Source organism: Phoenix dactylifera, unplaced genomic scaffold, assembly GCF_009389715.1.
Source record: "Phoenix dactylifera cultivar Barhee BC4 unplaced genomic scaffold, palm_55x_up_171113_PBpolish2nd_filt_p 000409F, whole genome shotgun sequence".
In the NCBI taxonomy this organism is placed as follows: Eukaryota; Viridiplantae; Streptophyta; class Magnoliopsida; order Arecales; family Arecaceae; genus Phoenix; species Phoenix dactylifera.
Genome location: NW_024067850.1, coordinates 288,025 through 308,553, shown reverse-complemented (window position 1 = coordinate 308,553; position 20,529 = coordinate 288,025). Strand labels below are relative to the sequence as shown.

At 41.0% G+C, this 20,529-nt stretch overlaps 3 protein-coding genes across 6 annotated transcripts; 1 reads left to right on the top strand and 2 right to left on the bottom strand.

Annotated features, from left to right (window-relative positions):
• The first annotated feature begins 5,134 nt into the window (after positions 1 to 5,134).
• LOC103701592 lies at positions 5,135 to 6,742 on the top strand. The gene has a single exon (XM_008783714.4). It carries the CDS (start codon positions 5,618 to 5,620, stop codon positions 6,170 to 6,172), a length of 555 nt encoding a protein of 184 aa, XP_008781936.1. The 5' UTR covers positions 5,135 to 5,617; the 3' UTR covers positions 6,173 to 6,742.
• A 3,835-nt stretch (positions 6,743 to 10,577) lies between these two features.
• LOC103701558 lies at positions 10,578 to 17,849 on the bottom strand. 4 transcript variants are annotated; one of them, XM_039118773.1, is made up of 4 exons: positions 15,282 to 17,849; positions 13,411 to 13,576; positions 11,280 to 11,434; positions 10,578 to 11,014 (listed from the first exon to the last, which is right to left on the bottom strand). In XM_039118773.1, exon 1 carries the CDS (start codon positions 17,444 to 17,446, stop codon positions 15,476 to 15,478), a length of 1,971 nt encoding a protein of 656 aa, XP_038974701.1. In that variant the 5' UTR covers positions 17,447 to 17,849; the 3' UTR covers positions 10,578 to 11,014; positions 11,280 to 11,434; positions 13,411 to 13,576; positions 15,282 to 15,475. The 4 variants fall into 4 exon arrangements, with proteins under 4 accessions (XP_038974701.1, XP_038974702.1, XP_008781899.1 ...); XM_008783677.4 differs by lacking the exon at positions 10,578 to 11,014 and adding an exon at positions 13,690 to 13,765 and having other exon boundaries at positions 11,090 to 11,434; XM_039118774.1 differs by lacking the exon at positions 11,280 to 11,434.
• Positions 17,850 to 17,974: 125 nt separating this feature from the next.
• LOC103701559 (histone H4) lies at positions 17,975 to 18,545 on the bottom strand. The gene has a single exon (XM_008783681.3). It carries the CDS (start codon positions 18,480 to 18,482, stop codon positions 18,171 to 18,173), a length of 312 nt encoding a protein of 103 aa, XP_008781903.1. The 5' UTR covers positions 18,483 to 18,545; the 3' UTR covers positions 17,975 to 18,170.
• Positions 18,546 to 20,529: the final 1,984 nt, after the last annotated feature.

The window sequence follows — 20,529 nt, the reverse complement described above, 5'->3', positions numbered from 1 at the left end:
TGAGATCTTCAGCGAGCATCGAAACGATGTAGCTTGATGGTTATCAAGCTGGATATAGAGAGAGAGCTTATGACAGGATCAGATAGAGATTTCTTCAGCAGGCACTGAAGGCGTTCGGATTCCACAGGCGGTGGATCGGATGGGTCCTGGGGTGTGTCCGGGGGCCAAAGTTTTCTATTGGTCAACGGCACACTGTCACCTTTCTTCGAGTCCATCATGGGGCTGCGTCAGGGATGCCCTCTATCACCATATTTGTTTATTATCTGTGTTGACATTTTGTTTCATGATTTGCAGAGAGTGTGTGCCCGCCGGGAGCTGGAGGCCTATGTCCTCGCACCGGGGGCTAGTCCTCTTTCTCACTTACTTTTTGCTAACGATTGTTTTCTTCTGGCCGGGGCACGAGTTTCTGATGCACGGGTCCTTCGTAGGATAGTGGTGGGTTGCTGCGCGGCATCTGGTCAGAGAGTTAATTTCCAAAAGTCTGCTGTTCACTTCAGCCCGAGCATGGAGAGCAGGGTCAGACAGGAGATTCGAGGGATTCAACAGATACCTGAGCAGGAGGAGACATTGATCTACCTGGGAGTTCCCATCATAGGCCGCAGACTACGGGTGGTAGAGTGCTCCAGTCTGGTGCAGCAGGTACAGAGCAGGTTGGAGGGATGGAGAGCGGCCTCCCTGTCCATGATGGGGAGATTAACATTGATCAGATCGGTGTTGGGGTCCATGCCAGTATACCTCATGGCTAACATTGTGGTTTCGAAGACGACTTTGCTGAGGATCGAGCGATTGCTTCGATGCTTTTTATGGGGGTCACAAGGCGGAGGCCGCGGGGTGCATTTGGTGGCCTAGGAGCAGGTCTGCCGGCCTACCAGTGAGGGTGGTCTTGGGGTACAGTTCCTACTGGAGCGGCGCGAGGTTTTCATCGCTCAGCATGCAGCTTAGTTTCTGTTAGAGCCACACGGGTTGTGGAGTCAGGTGATGGCAGCCAGATACGGTCGAGAGGGCTCAGAGGGGGCATGGAGTGGGCGTCGAGTCTCCTTCATATGGCGCGAGATTGGGAGGTACTTGTCGATGGTGTCGGCAAACACCAGGTGGCTGATAGGCGATGGGCGGAGTATTGATGTGACTGCGGACCCATGGGTGGATATCGTTCTACTGAAGTGCTGGCCGACCATGGTCGATACTGATGCAGTGGAGGGGTTGCGGGTTTTCGATCTTCTTGCCCCAGGAGAGTCAGCGTGGGATGATGCCAGACTACGTTAGTTGTTCGGAGGACACCTAGCTGAGAGGATCTGGTCCTTTCCGGTACCAGGATGTGGGAGGCCAGATGTCAGGGTTTAGGGCACCTCTTGTCGGACTAGTGTCAGACTGGGAGACCTTTCTTGTGTTATCCAGTGGAAGCATGAGCCGGGGCAGGACTGCACTTGGATTTCCAGTGTACGTGGGCGAGGTCGGCATGGCAGTGGGCAGGGATCCCGTAGGAGGCCTGGTGTGGGAGGCTTCAGTTTCTACAGATGATACGACAGTGGTTAGCCCGCCCTTGGATATGTCAGGAGGCTATCAGAGCGACTTGCACAGCACATCAGATCTGGTTGGCAAGGAACGCCCGCACCTTCGGCGAGCTTCGGCGAGCTCAGGGTGTCACCGAGGTTTGTTGCGGAGTTTGCTCGAGTACATGCATTGGAGATCAGGCCCTCTCCAGATGGACCTTTGACAGCTCGGGACACTTGGGGTTCCCTCTCTGCTAGGGATGATGAGGAGGGATGAGGTGGCCGTCCAGGCCAAACATGTATTTAGAGAAGCCAATGGGGCGGCCGACTTGGTGGCTGCCTTTACGGCTAATCATTTAGGGTAACCCTTTGGGCGGGGTAGGGGGAGCTGCCATTGGCACTCTGCGAGTTAGTGTTTTTTGACTTGATTGGGTGTATTTGTAAACATATTGTATGAAAACCCGTTTTCAACTAACACACAAAAAAAAAAAAAAAAAAAAAAAAACAACAAACAAACAAACAAAGCCTTATGATTCAATTTGCTGCAACCATGAACCTATAAGGTTAGAACTAATTTTTTTGGTTTCAAGCTGATGCCCCCAAAACCGATGAACCCATGCCTTCCGTGGCAGAGCTGCTTGCAGTTCTTTCAGACGCGAGACAAAACAATACCTTAGGTAACCTACATCGCTTTTCATGCATTTGTAGCTACCTTCTTTCAACCTCACAGCCTTTTGAAGCTGACTTTATTTCTTTTGTCCATTTTTGTGCATATGTTCTTCCATGTCATGATGTAAGGTTAATTCTAAAATGTCTCGATGCCATGGCCGTCACCTTGCAGTCACAGTCTACTTTCCTGAAAAAAAGAAAAATTAAAGCGAATGTCGAATACTGGCACATGAATGATTTCATGTGGGAATCCTAAACGCTCGATCTTATCCCCAGAAATATATTGGCTATTCTCCCTCAAGGTTCGTGACATTATGTTATGAGCTTTGTGGAAGTCCCCAGTGCTCCCATGATAGCATCTAGGTAGAGGTCCAACACCTTCAGGTCGAAACGATGATGACCATCGGGTTGGAATTTGTACCAAGAGTCGAGAAGCGTCCGCATGATGCCTCATCGATCATGCCCGGGGCAAAGGGCACCAATATATAACATCACTTCCATGAGTGCATACACTTGGGTCAGACCGCCAGTCATTGGTTTCGGTTTTTCGTTGCCTCCCCCTTAAAAAATTTATTTTTAGTCGAAGTTTATATTCTCGGATAATTTGCTCTCATGGAACTACAGTGAAACAATCTCTATATTTGTACCAAAAAACAATCTCTATATTTGCACGGAATATAACCAATTCATAATGTTACCATCAAAATCCAAGCTCCAAGCGTAGAGCGATCGGATGAACTCCGAGCTGAAGAAGCTAGCTGGCGAGAATAGTTGGCTATGGTTGTGCTCGGATGAAGAAGCTTGTTTAGCTCTGATCATTCAACTGAAGGCCGATAAAAAATGATCTAGCCTGTCAACTCGATCCGTATTCGATTTGCCATAAGTAGGCATGGGCTAAATGAGTTTAAATCAGGTCGACATGTTTAACCTATTTAACATTCGGGTCGGCTTCGGATTTCAGACATTTGACCATTTAACCTATTTAATATTCATGTTGGATTGGATCAGATAATCTGTTTAACTCATTTAATCTGTTTAAGACCTGTTTAACATATTTAAAACCTACTTCAACTGCTTCTATCCTGTTTTATTCGATCCGCTTTAATTTACTAAGTTTGTTAAAAACTACTTAACTTATATAACCCATTTAACCTAACTTGACCTGTTTAAAAATGGGTTATGCAGGTCGGATTGGGTTACTTATTTAATAAACAGATCGAGTTCAGATCTAAATTTTGATCTGTTTAACAAACATGTCAGATCTAACTTGATGAATTTTTGATCCGATCTCATTCGGATTGCCACCCATAGAAGAAGTTCATTTACTGGAGTTTGTCTGACAGAAACTCTTCGATGCCTAAAACAATAAAGTTGAGTAAACAAAAAAAAAGTGTACATGGAGGTCTTCAATTGTTATTTGTATATGATGCAGGTCAGCATTCATTATCGAGTAAGGCGGACATGCATCTTAACTATTCGGTAACTGCTTGCACGTTGTATTCAGAGCTTAACTGTGTACGATCATGGGCCAAATTATAACCATCGCCCATTGGATAAGTTTTATTACATTTCTAATGATAGCTATGTGGTGAGTTGCTATTAGCCGGTTGGATGATGTCCACAGAGGTCGGATCCAACACATATCACATAAAACCGTTTAGCCTACCATCTAATCCAATCAACCCAATCCAAAACACTTCTAGAAGTCGCAACACATCGGATTCATTTCTAAACGGGATTCTTAAACTGGAGGTTGAACTGGAGGACTTCGAAAATAAACTATAATGACACAATAAAAGATTTGGACCGTGGAAAGCAACCGTCCTAAGCTACTTCTAGAGTTTCCCCTTTTCCGAAGGCAAAGAATGGTTCATCCTGTTCTGGACGCAGCGAGGCCGTTGACGAGGACCCTACAATGGGATGCGAAGCCCGAAGGAAGACGAGAGGAGACGGACTAACCCAAAAGGTCCGTCTCACGGTCCGCGAACACTAGTCCGTTCCACGCCAAGGACTCCTTACCTGGGAATACATGGACGTAAGTAAGATCACAAGGAAAACACATCAAAGTCATGCTCTTGTCGAATGTTTCTGCCTCCTAATTTTCTTCTTATAACTTGACTGGGAAATTGATTGCTTCCGTATAACCAAAACTTTGCATGCTACGACATGTAAATGATGCGGTTATTTTTTATTGTTTGCAAAAATATCAGTTTTATCTATCTGATCGAGTTCGATTATGTTTTATTGAAAGCTGCTAGCCTAAAAGATGGTTACATTCTTTGCATGTATCCCGCACCAAATTAAAGTCGAAGAAATCATGCTATAGGTGCATTAAAAATTGGCATGCATAACATGCACATCACTTCTACGAAGCCATCTTAGCCCAATTACAAATTCACTTATTCCAATAGTTCATAGTCGAAAATCAAGTCCAGGTATAAAGATATGAAAAGGCTAATTAGGATACACTATCTCGATTTCCTTGTATTTGCTACAAGCAATAAACAAGATCTTTCCGCCGTAAGATAAAGTGATATATAAGCATGTAGAAGAGCTTCTACATAGATTGCTAACATTGCATAATTTAATCTGTTATATATAGCTTGCGAGCCTGAACTCTCCATTTCACAGAGTAGTTGCTTACAATTTTTTAAGTTTAAAATTTTGCTATGAACGACATATACGAGACAATAAGCATCAACTAAAGTTTTTTTTTTTTTTTTTATGACAAGGGAGGCAAACAGCCACCGGGCCTTTATTGTAAAATCCGAGCAAACAAATTACATGAATATAAAAGAGAGCACCTCTGGGATCTGAGTTACAATAAAGAGAGGCTGTTAGCAAAAATAGAGTAGGTTTGGCTCAAAAAGAAAGAGAGAAGCAGCCACAGGGCATTGTTGGTGTTGAAAGCTTCTTAGGAGAGAAGAAAGCAGGAACCACACAGCTAATTTTCTGGAACCAAGTTGAATCTTTTATTGATGAACTAAAAAGAGACCAAGATCTGCCGACCTATGCAGCTTATCATATTCTATAGCTGCTCTACTGACTAAATTTTTAAGTATTCTATTTTTAATTTTTAACAATATATTTATATTACAATGATGTAACTTTTCTGATTTATATAATATAAAAAAAAGACAAAAGTCATTTATGTTGGCCTCCAAAGGCACCCTCCTCCTTAGTATATACGTAAGCAGTCGCCGCGTTAAGCGGACCAAGCCATAACTTCGAGAAGCGAAGGCCAGCGGCTTCGCTCTTTCCATCGTCTTTTACCCCCGTCTCGCTCCCTCCATTTATTTTCTCTCTTCTAGAACCGAAGAAAAGTAAAACTTCTCTCTTTCTGATATACCCCCCCTTCCCCAATATAAATTCCGGGCCTCGACGACGAAGTACACTCACCCACCGATCCCCACGAATCCGACGGCGACGAGTCCACCCTCTCCCTCTCCGACCTCCCAATGAACAGTCCACACTTCTCCGACGCCCGGAACTCTCCCACCGGCCGCTGCTCCGCCCCTCCGCGAACCGACCTCTTTGAATTCTTCTTCCACGGCCCCCGTTCCCCGGTGGAGATGTGTACCGCCGACGACGTATTCCTCCAAGGAAAGCTCCTTCCTTTCGGAGCGGCGCCACCTCGTCCGCCCAAGAAAGATGAAATCTACAAGCCTAGAAGCCTCCCCCGCGACCAATGGCAGCAGGAGGCCGCCACAGGGTACCGGAGGCTGAGGAAGGCGCCGGAGTCCGACCTCAGAGTCCCACCGCCACCCCAGACGCCGAGGACGCGTTCGAGGTGGTACCTATTCGTGCTCGGGTCGGTGAGAGTGCCGGCGGCGATGGAGATAAAGGACATCAGGAGTCGGCAGAGGCGGCGGTGCCCGGCGGGGGTGCCTGAGGATTCCGGGCGGTGGAGCCGCCAAGGGAGCAAGTCGTGGAAATTGCTCCGGTCGCTGAGCTGCAACGGGGTGGAGAGCGCCGTCGCGGCGGCGCCGCCGAGCTTCGTCTCGCACGTGTGAGGGCCAGAGCCTGTATATCCCATCACTGGCTTGAACTGGGAATTCTGGTGAGAATTCGGTGGGCATTTTCTTTGCCCAATTTGTTTTATAAGAATTTAAATCGCATTCGAGGAAAGGCGGCGTACTTTATCGAGTTGGAGGTCACGGTATTGTATTCATGGCGGCACTTTGGCAATGTCTACTTTGGGATATACCGTGAACTAATAATGAGACGGAGTGCAGCACTTTGGATATGCAGTAGAATAAAGCTTGAGTCTGTGCACATCTAGAAATTGAATTTTAGTGAAAAAGAGTAAATTAAGCAGAGCTAGATGAGTTAAGATATTTTTGAAGGTTTTATTCCTTTTAGGAAAAATGCTATCTTGAGATGATGTCTTTCTAGCTTTTTAATAAATATAGACTTGATTTACGAGCATTAAAAATGAATTTTGCATTCTTTTCAGTTCTTCATGTTAGAGAAATGGTGGGGCACCATCACTCGGTCAGCAATAGCCCTTTCTTTGTAGAGCAAGATTTCAATAGTTGCTAGTATGCCCGTATTGATAAAAAAATATTATTTAGATATTGTTATGGGATAAGTGGATGAAAATGATGATATTTTATAAAATTAGAGAAGTTTGCGCTTTAAATCGATGTTATTCTATAATAATACTATGTATTATATTATATATTGGAATATTATACTACGATATTACATTATACATTCTATTATAATATTAATATTATGTAGATTACATTTTAAAAAATTATACTAATATTTAACGTTATATGATACTATTGCAATAATTCTATAGAATAATATTGCTTAATATTATAATATATATTATTGGTGGCCTAAATTGTAATTTTATCTAATAATAGAGAGAGTAAGAGAGGGATTTAAACCAGGTCATACCGAATTCAAACTTATACTATGGAATCCTAGGTATAAACTGTACCTGGTACAAGCGTAATTACGAGAGTTTGACCAGATAAACTGGATAAAATTATGTACCTGATAGCTGAAGGTGTTTGGGAGCTATCCATCCTCAAGGTAGACTGGGATAAACTTATACTGTTTATCTTATACTATAAAATCCTAGGTATAAACTGTACCTAGTATAAGTGACACTTACAATTCATTAATTTGCTTGGATAGGCCCATAGGTTGTACAACGGAAGATAGAAAAAGAAGCCATATCACCACTTAAAACAAAACTCTGCTCATGAAACTATCCCAACAAGCCAAATAAATTCTCCCTCACCACGCAAGCAAGCGTTTCTCTGACATACACTACTTTCTTATAGCGTGAATCTCAAATAAGTAAGGGAGCTGAAACATCTTCGAAGCTAGGCACTGTAACAGCAAAGGGACAAAAGTAAAAGTTGAGACAGGAGTTGACTAATGAATAATACGACTTTTGACCATCGCCACTGCTTTTGACTTATTCAATCAAAGTCTCCACGATGTCAAATGCAAATTTTATCACTTTTAAGGGAAAAGAAAGAAAATCCAATTAAGAAAGCTGGTTCATGAACAAGTTTCTGGCAATTAAGATTAAGAAATAGATGCACCAACCTAGACAAGAAAAGCCTGCTACTAGGAACATGATTTATTCACCATTAAACCATGAACAATACCACTACTAGGCCATGATCAGATGAAATGGAACCCGTTTCTTCTTTCTTTCCTGCTTTGCTTTTTGGCAAACTGGACTGATAATCCCTTTTTGTTGCACAACTTATACAACGAAATTTCAGAGGCTTTGGTTAGCTCATGGAGTTATCAGATGAGAAGAAGAAAAGATTTTTCAGAGAAGCAAACAGCATTTCAATTCTAACAATCAGACTTAATCCCACAACCCTAAAACATGAATTAAGGAATCGACCAGCACTAAGACGTTTGAGACTGGAAAGAAGCAGGATAGAGAAAAGATTGAGAGGCTGTGAAATGGGGTATACTGGTACAAATTGGGGGAGATGGAGCTTGGATTCCCTTTTATAAATTATAATAGATATACGCTGGCTCTTTTGCCGGCGTTCTGATGAGGTGGCAATTAGAGATGTGCACGGTTCGGTTTGGAGCTATTTTTAGAACCCAACCGGCTTAAACGAGTTTCCAAAAGCTGAAACCGAACCGATCTACTAAAATAATCAGTTCAAACCGATCCTAAATATTCGGTTTGGGTTGGTTTATCAAGTTGATGTTCAATAGATTGGGCCATATGAAATGGGTTAATTTTAAAAATAAAAATTCTGTTTATATAGAATTGATGTTCAATCTGCTGAAATACATGAGCCAGACCAAGTCTAAACATATAAAAAAATAAAAAACTTAAAATATATATATGTACATATGAGGCAGGTCAGCTTGGGTTAATTTAAATATATATATTTATATATGCATATAGGTCGGATCAGATCGGATCAATTTGAATGTATATACTAATATATACATATAGGTTGGATTTGGTCAGGTCGAGTCAGTTCGAACATATATACTTAAATATACAAATGGTTTGGATTGAATAAGTTTGAATTGGTTTTCTGAACATTCAAACCAGAAACAAACTAAATTTTTCCAATTCAAAATCTTCTGGAACGAACGGCAAGCTGAATTAATAAAAAAAGAAAACAATAGAAACCAAGCTGAAGAGATGGTTCGGATCATACTCGCGATTTGACCGGTTACGTTGCGCACCCAAGTGGCGGTGCGTGAGACGCGTTTGGTTGTGCTTCTGGCCCTCAGATTAACGTATCTCTAATCTCAGTGGCTTTGGCTTCAAAGAGAGCGAGCGGCCGGAGATACTTCCCCTAGTGAGCACTTCACTTTAAACTCACTCCAATAGTGCAATTCTTTGGTTCCATCTGAGAGCAGCTTTCACGTTCACAGTTCGCCGGATTGATCGAGAGTTTGACTGAGAATAGATCTGGGAACCAGCAACATTCATTCTAACAGTTATGATGGTTTCAGAGCGTATCCACCATAAGAGGATCAACGTTTTACTGAAATTGCTTCGCTTCTCGAATTCTTTTAGTTTTCTTTACTCTGCTAAATTGAGAATTTGGGCTTACATATTTTGTAAATTGAGTCTTTAAGCTAACGTCCTCCAATTGCTCACAGTTTCGCATAAGGCTTAAAATGTTATCCACACCTGCACTCAGTAAGTTCTATCAATACTTAACACCATCAGTGCCAGCCGATCTACCACAGGATCTGCTATTTGCCAAATGAGTACCTTGAAAGTTTTAACTTAATCAAATCATGCATGTCATCCATCATCAGTAGGTCAGATGTCTGATAGTACTTGAGCCTGATGAGATCCACCACACTAAGTAAACATCCAAAGCTATCAATGCACATTTTCCCAATCCTTGAGAAATAGCCTTAACTCATAGCAAATACTTTCGTATCATCAATGCCTTTACCATGCTTCACTTTGCAGCCATAGCTTTTGATCTTTGAGAGTACAAAGCAATACATTCCATAGATCCTCCAAAAACAGTCCCATCAATGTAATTCTCTTAAGCCAGTCCTCTTGGTTGATGCTGCATCTTCTTATTTGCAATATGAAACTTATGATCAAGTGACTCTAATCTTGTAAACATGACCCTAGAAATGTATTATACAGCAAACTCCTTTCTTTTGATGTTGATTAAGTAGTGGATAAGGAAAAGTTATTGGTTTAACCACCCAAAAAGTAATAGATAAAATTATTTGATCAAAGGCTCCAAAGATATTAAGCAAAACAAAGTTAAACATTAAAAGCTTTTTGTTCTCTTCACTTTATGTTCTTACATTTTCTGCAATTTATCCCACCAAACTGGGAACATCAATCAAACAGTGGATAACTTTTAACAGCTAGTTAGCTGGTTAGGGGGTGGTTACAGATGATTAAATCTACCTACTCCTTGGTTAGCTATTCAGTGTCCAAACACAGCCTAATTGCTTAAAAGACATATAGCGGAATTATTTACAGATTGATCTGAAGAAACCCCCTCTCCAGGCGAATCTGATTTTCTATTGCTTCTGTGGCAGAATTAGTCTTGGAAATTAGCAGATAGGATATATCTGTAGAAAAGCTAAATTTGAATGAATGGATATGATGTTTTGCTTTAATTTACACAATAATTCAGCTTTCAGGTTAAAAATTTGAACTCTATGCATAAGCAAAGGATAGATTAGGTGACAAAAAAAATGCTTACATAGGAGTAGACAAAATATATTGCTGAATAAAGAATATAAGAAACTTATCCATTAAAAAAAAAAAAGTGCTGCATCAGTAGTGTTTTTTTTTGTTGGGGAGACAAATGATTAAATGTCCCTACGCATATTACTCTTGGTGCCAAGTTGGAGAAAACTTCTGATGATGTTAGTTTGATCCAATATGCTTTTCTTTAAATTGGGACTATACACATTCAATAATGGAGGTGGAACTGAAAATTCAATTATAGAATGTCTTACAATATCACAGAACACCATGTTAATCTGGAAAGCAGATGGAAAATGTTGCATTCAACTCTGTTAGGAAAATGTATCACCAAGCCAAACCCTATAAAGAACACCATACTTACCTTCAGCCTGTGAGAGTGGGCAAAAAAGCTCCCATCAAGTAGTTCGCTTAAGGGTTCACAGTCGGCTTACCAACAAAGGGTCGTATTAAAGTTGCTGCTTTAAGAGAATCTCATGAAAAACAAATGATGTTGGAATTCTATCTACCAATATTTGACAGTCCAGTAGGTCCACACTCGTCATCAGCACAAGCATTCATTTGTTCCGGACCAAGGTTATCTATTGTTAACAAGTCATTTTTCACATGAAATCAACAGAGTCTTCAGTTTATTCTCCATTCGTGCTCATACCTGCTAGACAAGTCATCAACCAGAAATCATGGTTATATCACATGGAGACACTCCCCTGATCATTCCTATTGACAATTTATACAGAGAAATTCTTTTTACTTCTTGTTTCATATAACCATATAATCAATGAACATGTTTTGCCGAGCCAAATTGCTTGCTCTCTAAGACCTAAAAAGCTCAACCAAAGGCGAAGATAGAAATTACAGTCATCAAATCAACGTCATGGATAGAAGTTACAGTCATGGTCAAGCTATCAAGCTAGTACCTGCTGACTTGGAAGTTGCCTTTGCTCGTGTTCCCGCTGGCTGGCCAAAATCAGAATCGTTTCCTAGCCTCAAAGGCTCTGGAAGAGGTGGCTGGCCTTCCATCAAATCAATGTCATCCATAAAAGAGAATCATTTTTATCTTAAGATGGAGGTCCTTCAAAAAAAAAAAGATCACTCATCACTATCATCCACATTTATCCGATTGCTTCATAACAGAATACCTTTCCAGTTCTTGGTTTTTACATCTCTAACCTTATGAGTGTTGCTCCATTCTTGATCAGAATAATGATATTTACATAAATGCATATTATGTGCAGCGTTTTAGTCAATTATTATACTCAAATGTCAACAACAGAGGTATAACCTATTGTCCAACTACATCTTCCCAAACTTGCAGCGCTTGTTTCAAGATTTTCATGGAATGAAAGCCAAAAATCATCTACCTAAAGATTATTTTCCCCCTAGGTTTCAATAGTTATAGGCAGAGTTCATGCATAAGTTCCTGGACTATTGCAAGAATTCAGCCTCTATTCACTAGCTTTTACCAATATTGGTTCAGATCTAAGGACTTGTTTGGTTCGCAGGAAGAGAAGGGGGAAAGTGTGGTCAACGAAAAAATAGAGAAGTGTCTCATATTTGGTTGGAGTTTTCAAAGAAAAGAGATGGAAAACTAGCTTTCTCATGGAAATTAGATTCCCACATTTTATGAAAAAAAAAGAAACATGCAGGATATGGGAAAGTCCAATTTCCATTGGTTAGAAATTGGGGTATTTTTTGGGCCAAAAGTACCCTTAAGCTTTTAGATAAAATGGGATAAGGCTTTTCCCTTTATTAAGTGCATAATAGGTCTTTACACGACTTTCCTAAGAAAATAGATGCTCAGCCAAACATAAACCAGTTTGAAATGTGCCACTTTTCAATGGTCAACCAAACATACAAAACTCACTTTTCAAAGCATCATATACTCATCCATCAGCTTCTCCAAAAAAATATTCCGATGAAGAAAAATTCTTCTCATAAACCAAACAAGTCCAAAGGGTTTTGTGCATCTTCACAAAAAAGTTTTTGATCGTTTAAGTAAAATTGAACTCTTGCTACTTGAATTAGTTGATAACGCCCAATAAGACATTCTCTTCAGTTCTCTAACACCTAACACCATCTGAATTAAATTTCTTCAAGAAGTGCTGTGTATGTGAGGGCAATGCAGGATTTTTACTTGCTAATAGTAAGAAATATAAGAGGTGTCACTGCACATTTCTAGAAATTTTGATGGTATATTCCTCAACATGAGCAACAAATGCATTAAAATCCAAATTGTTAAAAAATTGTATGCAAGATATCTGACATTCTTCAATCATTATTCAATAATACAGCAAACATATGGATTCACATGTTAAAGTATCTCTTTAATTTAATTTTGATGCCAACTGTAGTTCCCCATATCTGAGGAACTACTGTAACCAATAACATAGAATCCAACAAAACCATTGCTATTTTAGGTTTCATATCTGAACTCACTCATTACCAAAGATACCTTGGTTAAAAACTAGCACAGAGTCAGAGGGTTGATGTCAGTTCGACAGCTGGCCATAAAATGTTCTCAAACTCTACAGGCCGAGAGATGAATCTTAAAACCAATCTTATGAAGATAGAACCATTTAGTTAGTCGAGGTATAGGCACCAACATTGCCAATAAATACTTGGAGAAGTCCCTACATTTTGAGAAGATATGTATAATGACCGAACTGGCTATGGAAAGTTGGAGGTTTGATTAGTGTTAAAGGAAACCTTAAGTTGATTCTACCATATACAAATCAACAGATGAGTTAATCAATACTCAAAAATAATGAAAATTGGAGTAAAAAAAAAATGCAGGAATAACTTTTAGAAACTGATATGTAATGCCACTCTGAAGGAAATATATAAGAAAATACAACAGTCTAAAAGTTGGTTGTCTCGAAGAAGATGAACACATATAAGCATTTACAAACTTGTAAAGTATCACTAAAAATGTATTATACAAATATTAGCAATCACCTATCAAAAAATAACCTAACTCAAAATCCTTTTAGAAGCACAAATATGATTATAGCAAGGCAATGGTCAAATTAGAAAAAGTGAATCTCTTACCCATCAGGGAGGAGATGATTATTCAATCACCTTTTGACAATTCCTGATGTTGAAATATTGTAGCTACAACTTCCTGAAGCACTGCCTGGTTCTGTAAAAAGACCGTAAAGGAGGCTTCCAGAAAGCAGATAATGTTGGATTAACATCAAAAACTCCACACATCTCCCTGAAAAATAGAATATTTATTCAGCAATATAGACGTAATATAATATTTCTTTTAAATTTTTGACGACATAAAAAGAAAAAGAACTCAATTTCTACATTGATAACAATTCTTACACAAAATCTGTCAAACCAAATTCTGGCATATTTGAGATTCCTCATCCTTTCAAAGTCAAAGGGAAATTGATAATACCTAAGGAAGGGAAGAACATTCAGAAATTTGTGGGTTGGTCAGAAAGGAAGAGAAAAGTGCAGTATAGATGCTCAAGAAGGATTTGTGCTTCCACTCCAAATATAGTTGGACCATAAGTATTAGTAACATAATAACTGAATGTATTTTAGAAGATATTCATCCTGAAAAAGCACTAGGTGAACTAAAAAAAATAAAAGCCAAATAAAAATGCAAACTAAAATCGTTTTACATGTAGTTGTTAAATACATAAAAGATAAAAGCTGCCTTCTATATTATGTAGAGTTGGCATTGCATAAATTGTTACTTTTGGCAACTTTAGAGACAAGTTGATGATCGCATAAGCTGCTGTGTTAGCAATATTTCATAGAGAGTTCCTAACAATGCAAATTTCAATAACAGTATGGAGCGTTAAATGCAGGCAGTGACACTCTTCTAACATGAGGTTGTCCCTCCATCATTAAAAATCAATCAAGTAAAAAAGAACAAGCAGCAAAGAGTCCATCAATTTGTAGGGATAACTGCAGACCTTCAACTTAGGTGTATTCAAGTTGGTGGCAGGGTAATCATATTTAAAAAACCCAAAACTTAAACTGAATTATAGACTGTTTTCATGGCCTAATATCTGCATATTTTCCATCAGAGCGAGGGGTCATATGTTTTTAACAGGCTTAAAATCATTATTAAGCATCTTCAAGATTTTGAAGATGGACATAAGCACAAACCAGCAAACATAACATGCTCAAGTGTCTCCCTGGATATCCCAGAAACAAGTGAATTCTTATAGACATCATTCTTTCCAATATACCAGAAACCAAGTTTACTGCAACCATATATACAAGGCTTATAACTAGAAACGTTACAACAATAGTGGCCTCCAACAAAAAGAAATAGATACATATACCATTATGGTCAAAAATTGTCTCCAAAGCCATCCCTGGTTTGACATAAATATGAAATGAATGCATTTTAAAATTGCTCGTATGTTTTGGAAGCTGGAATTCGTAATCAGTAATATAATTTTGACATTGATCTTCATAAAAGACATACTTGAGGAGTGTCCTGACTCTCATGAAAGAGGACAGTTTATGATAAAATGGAAACAACAGAATAGAAGGGAATTGCCTCAATTATTCACCCTGCAGACATCAACAACTACTTGTCTCTTTGAGTGAAAGTGCTAATGGTGGCTAATATATCCCAAAACACTATCCTAGAATATGACATCCTATGATAAAGGAACACAACCTCTGAAATACTGAACATAAGTTGATGCAAGAACATATAAATAACAGGAACATGCAATTTTCATTTTCTAAATCATACATATTCATATTTACCGCATCCATACCAAATTGTCAACTCTCACATCTCAAACAGAAACCCCCCTCGGTGCACACACAGAACTTACTAATCCACGATCAACTCCATTATACGAAAACACTATCTGGATAAATAATTGCTCACAGAGAGAGCTAAATCAACGCAAAGAGAAACACCAGAAACAAGAAAAGCTTACCAGAAAACAAAATGATTCATATCATCTGCACTAGTTCCAAGATTATCACATTCGCTACCACAAATTCTCTAAAAGCTTCAAAAAATCTTGGCTGAAAGAATTGAATCGATGGTCCTCCCAATATCAACCACTGTGAATGCTCTATTTGCTCATAGAATGACAAATAGCAACCTTTCATTTCCCACCCAGGTCATTCAAGTATACAAATAACTCCCACTCTCAAACCTATGGCTAACCACATTGAAGTGTGCAATGCCGTCAGATACTGGCTGAAGAGATACACCGGACAATGTGGTAGGCCCTTGAGCAGAAAATTTCACCATACCTACAACTTCAAGCTCGCCATCTGCTGAGTCTTGATCGACAGGCATTCGTGCCCTCAGCTTGCCTGGTGGACCATTCAGAGGAACATCAGGAACGTGCCACCTCAGCACTCTTTCCCCTCGATCTAAAACTGCCTTTGGTGAAACATTAAGCAGTGTCGGATCGACAGGTAGCTTTACAATGAATGTCACGTTGCTCAATGGTGCCGGCAATGCTGGGTTGGAGGCATACTGTATCATCACCGAAAGCAGGGTGCCACTGTGCCGCTTCACTAGACGTACCCTCAGGGGCAGAGGAGTGAACCGGGGTTGTAAACTATATTTGAGTATTGGAATGGGCTCTTCCATTGGAGGAGTCCTAACGTGGAACGTTCCATTCTCTAGGCTACCGACACGAGAACTCTGCAGCACAGCCCTCTTGATTCCGGACGTGCCCTCGAGACGGAAAGAAAACTCCGTTTCCTTTCCGGCAGCCTTCTTCGGAGGCAATGTTCGCAAAAAGACGGTGCCTTTCAAGCCTACACGGGCAAGCAAAGACTCCCTAAGTTCGCCATTGATCTCTTCATGGATGTACATCTCTGGATCTGTCATCTCCTGAGTCTTTGTTACCAAGAGATTCTCCAGAGGGGTGCCCGCTCCAGCTGCAGCGGTAGGCTCTGCTGTGGTGCTCTGGCTGGTAGCGAGCAACTCAAGACCACTCAATCCCTGGGGCTTGGGAGCTTTCTTGGTGGTCGTTACGAACTCAGAGGCATCAAGACCACCTCCAAATGGCGCATCGCCACCGATACCTTCGAATGCCTCCGAGAGGGAGGCTTCCTCATTGCCGAACTCTATCCCACCATATTCCCCTTCGAACCCTTCAACTCCGATGAAGGTGGGTTTCGTGGCTTCGGCCGGAGGGAGCGTCGTAACCTCGAGCCCGGCGAGGGCCGCCGTGGGATCCGCCGCAGCGGAAGCCGTATCCTTGCTCTTTTTGAACTCTCCTACCAGGGCCTCCTCCGGCTTGTTGATCTTCTCGCTGGCGGCGAACGGATCCTTCTCCTCTGGGACCTCCTCGGCCTGGTCCTTCTGCGGCTCGTCGGCAGGGAGGGAGGCGGCGACAGGGGCGATGGTCGCGGCGACCTCGTCCCCGGCGGCGAGGGTCTCCGGCGGGAGCTCGAATAAAGCCTCGGAGAAGGAGTCGAGGTTGGCACGGCGCTCGAGGGAGAGGGCCTCGGCGCCGCCGGACCAGCTATCGGCGCCGCGGACGCGGTTCTCGGCGTCGATGGCGGTGTGGACCATCTTGGCGATGCTGTCACCGTGGATGGAGGAGAGGATGGTGGCGAGGCGGACGCTTCCGACGCCACGAAGGACGATGTCAAGGGCCATGTAGATCTCGGGGTACTTACGATGGAGCTTCTCGGGGGTGACATCGACGCCGCGGCAGGCGGCGACGACAACGCTGACGGCCTGGTTGACGGTATTGATGCACTCGAAGATGTTGTTGGTGCGGCCGCGGTCGGAGTCGCGGTCGATGGTGGTGATGCCAAGGATGTAGATGGTGTTGACGAGGCGGTAGACGACGCGGTACTTGCTCTCGACGCCAACCACGACCTGGCCGCTGGAGGCGGCAAGGGGGTCGTCACCGAGGGCAGAGTCGAGGTCGTCGGGAGCGGTGTGGGACGCGGCCGCCGCCGCGGCTGGCTGCTGCTTGTGGGGGCCGGCGACGGCCGCGAAAGCGAGGCGTGTCTGCCGGAAGGCAGCGAGGGCGGCGAGGGCGCGAGCCGGGGGGAACCACTCGCGCGTCTGGAGGAGGATGTCGGCGCCGTTGGCGGGCTGGAGGGAGAGGGCGAGGCACGACATCGCCGATGCTACTAATATTTGGAACTCGGATATCAAGACCAAGATCTAAGAGCGAATTTTCCGCTGTCTTCCCTGTAATGTTTTCTGCGATCGAGATATGGCAAAGGCTATGATATTGGCTTTGGGGCATTCGGTCGCAGCCGGACCAATCTTGGCTTTCCCTCTGCTTCCGCTTGGATCCGAGAATCGAGAAGGTTTCTAATCTTGTCGCGAAACGCAAGGGGAAAGGGGGAGTTCTGATGCACCGGAGGAATAGTTTAAACTTAACAAATGGTGGGGAAGGGCATATAAAAATTTCCATGCGGACACCGATCAAACGAACGGCCATCAACCATCTGATAAGGTTTAAACCTATCATTCATAATCGGAATTCAATTACGAGACGTTTTAAAAATAGCAGCATGGTAATTCTTATCATTATTAAACACAGTTCCTTTCTCCAAGGAACCCGGAATTAGGCAAAAACTCCGTCCAAATAACAATTGGGCCTCCAACGAGTTAGAGAGCATGAGGAGAAACCACAAGATATTTGAGGACAATAATTGCTTGCTACCATTAACAATTCCAGAAGATTACATCACCTGAAACCCTAATTCAAGGGCAATCATTCAATTATCCCACAAGAACATGCCATCTCAAGCACACCCTAGCCGCTAATTACAAAGCACAAAAACCCTAATCTAAACTACTAGAATTTTACATGCCAGAAAGCGGCTCCTAAACCCTAGCCGCCGAAGCCGTAGAGGGTGCGGCCCTGGCGCTTGAGGGCGTAGACGACGTCCATGGCGGTGACGGTCTTCCGGCGGGCGTGCTCGGTGTAGGTGACGGCGTCCCGGATGACGTTCTCGAGGAAGATCTTGAGGACGCCTCTCGTCTCCTCGTAGATGAGGCCGCTGATGCGCTTCACTCCGCCGCGCCGTGCGAGACGCCGGATGGCGGGCTTGGTGATGCCCTGGATGTTGTCCCGGAGGACCTTGCGGTGGCGCTTCGCACCGCCCTTCCCCAAACCCTTGCCTCCCTTTCCACGTCCCGACATCTTCTTAGAGCTCTCTCGCTCCCTCTCTCTCTTTTTAGCGATTCGAGGATCCCCTCGGTCCAGGTTTCCTAGCGCCCGGATCTCGGTCCTTTTATAGTTTCTTAGCTCTCGCCTTGGCGGTTGGATTGGAGCGCAATCCGCGAGAAGCATTTGTTTTCGTTGCTGACCGTCCGATTAGACGATCTCGCATGTTATTGGTCGAGGAACGAGATGGTGGATTCAAGTCCTAACGGACTCAGGAGTAATGGAAGAGGAGCCCGCATGCCTGCTACGTACAAGTGCTCGTATACAGTGGTTTGGTATCCCCATTGGCCACCTATACAGTGATTGGATAACCTAGACTAATATATTCCAACATATTGGCTGTCGAAACTGTCAACAAAAAATCCATCAAAATTTGATACAAACGCAGCTTTTAATATTTTTAAGTAGTTTTTATTACAAGCCACTAAAATGAAGTAGGATAAAGATTATCTTTTGTGAATATCTTGATCTTGAAACATTAGGTGAAACACTACAACATATCATCATCGTCCTGGAATTTCTTCAGCCTCCCATCTCAAGCACTACCTCTTCCCTCACTCTTAGAAGGCATTTAGTATGCGGTGATGACTCCAAGATCAAAAATGATACAGATGGACATTGACAAAATCATTGTGTTTGGTTGCATCTTAGCAGTTTTAGGTGACAGTGATCCTAAATCACTTCTCCTTCTAAAATCACCACCTAATTTAATAAACTTAAAGCATTCCTTGAGGATAGATTTCCAAGATCATCTCAGAACAATGATTTTGGACTAAAATTTGGGAATAAAAATGATTCTCGGTCCAACAACAAAAATTGATATATCAATATTCTATTAATATATAGAAATCAATATTACATATATAGTATTCATGATATATAATATACTATAGTATGTTATTAATCATATTATTATCTAGTTATATTTTATAATTATAATAGAAATAACTATTATATTTTATATTTATATTATGAAATTATTTAATATTACTTCTCTTTGCCTTATTTTCCTAATCAAAATAAATATTAGTATTAAAATAATAATATGATATAAGTATACATGAAAATATTAACTCTATAATAGTAATTAATATATTTTTATAGAATTAATAAATTTTCTATCAAGATTATAACCGATCTATCAAAACAATTTTATATATAAATTGCATGGACCTACCGCTAGTCTTTTATGTGTATTTTTCTATAATTTATTTGAGAATTCTATTTAGTAGTTGCAAAATATATAGAATATATTAGAAATAGTTTTGATATTATATGGTTAGTGATCTTGGATTTCCATGACTTACCAAAGAGGTCACGTATAGATAATTGGAGATCTTTAATCATTTGAACATAGTATACCAAATACGGTGATCTTAGATTGTCGATGATCCGAGGAAATAATCACCATAGCGATCCTATTTGGATCACCAAATATCTCCTTAGCTATTTGGGATGTTTAATCCATTGATAGCTTTTGGCTTCTAAATAGATTATATCATGCCATCTAATTTTTTCCGAAAGAAAACGAGTATACATTTTGCCATTTCACCATCTTTGGCCTCATTTGGTATTGCTTTAGTTAGTAGAGCTTTTATCTATAAAGTTTTCAGTTGTGGAACTTTCGCTAGTTGAGCTTTTAATAAAAAAATTATTTGCTCTTTTATAACGATATGTCTAAATTGCTATGGAATTTTAACATCTACTTGATAACCAAACTAAGAAAATACTTTGGGTACATAGTAATTTCAATTGTTTGTACTATCAAAAACTCTTAACTATAATGCAACAATATTTATATAATATTATTTTATTACAATAATATTTATTATAATATATTGTTATAAAAAATATATTATTAATTTAAAAATTATTTTATATTTTAATCTAAATAATATAATAAATAGTGTAAATTATTTATGGTGATTATTAAGTAACAAAGAATATCATAACAGTAAAGTAGGTTGTTCGATTTTAATAGCAATACAAATACTTAACTTTGTTCGACTAGATACAAAATGGC

Excerpts from the sequence above, each read along its gene's own strand:
- LOC103701592 (XM_008783714.4), top strand. The coding sequence starts at position 5,618 with ATGAACAGTCCACACTTCTCCGACGCCCGGAACTCTCCCACCGGCCGC.
- LOC103701559 (XM_008783681.3), bottom strand. The coding sequence starts at position 18,482 with ATGTCGGGACGTGGAAAGGGAGGCAAGGGTTTGGGGAAGGGCGGTGCG.
- LOC103701558 (XM_039118773.1), bottom strand. The coding sequence starts at position 17,446 with ATGTCGTGCCTCGCCCTCTCCCTCCAGCCCGCCAACGGCGCCGACATC.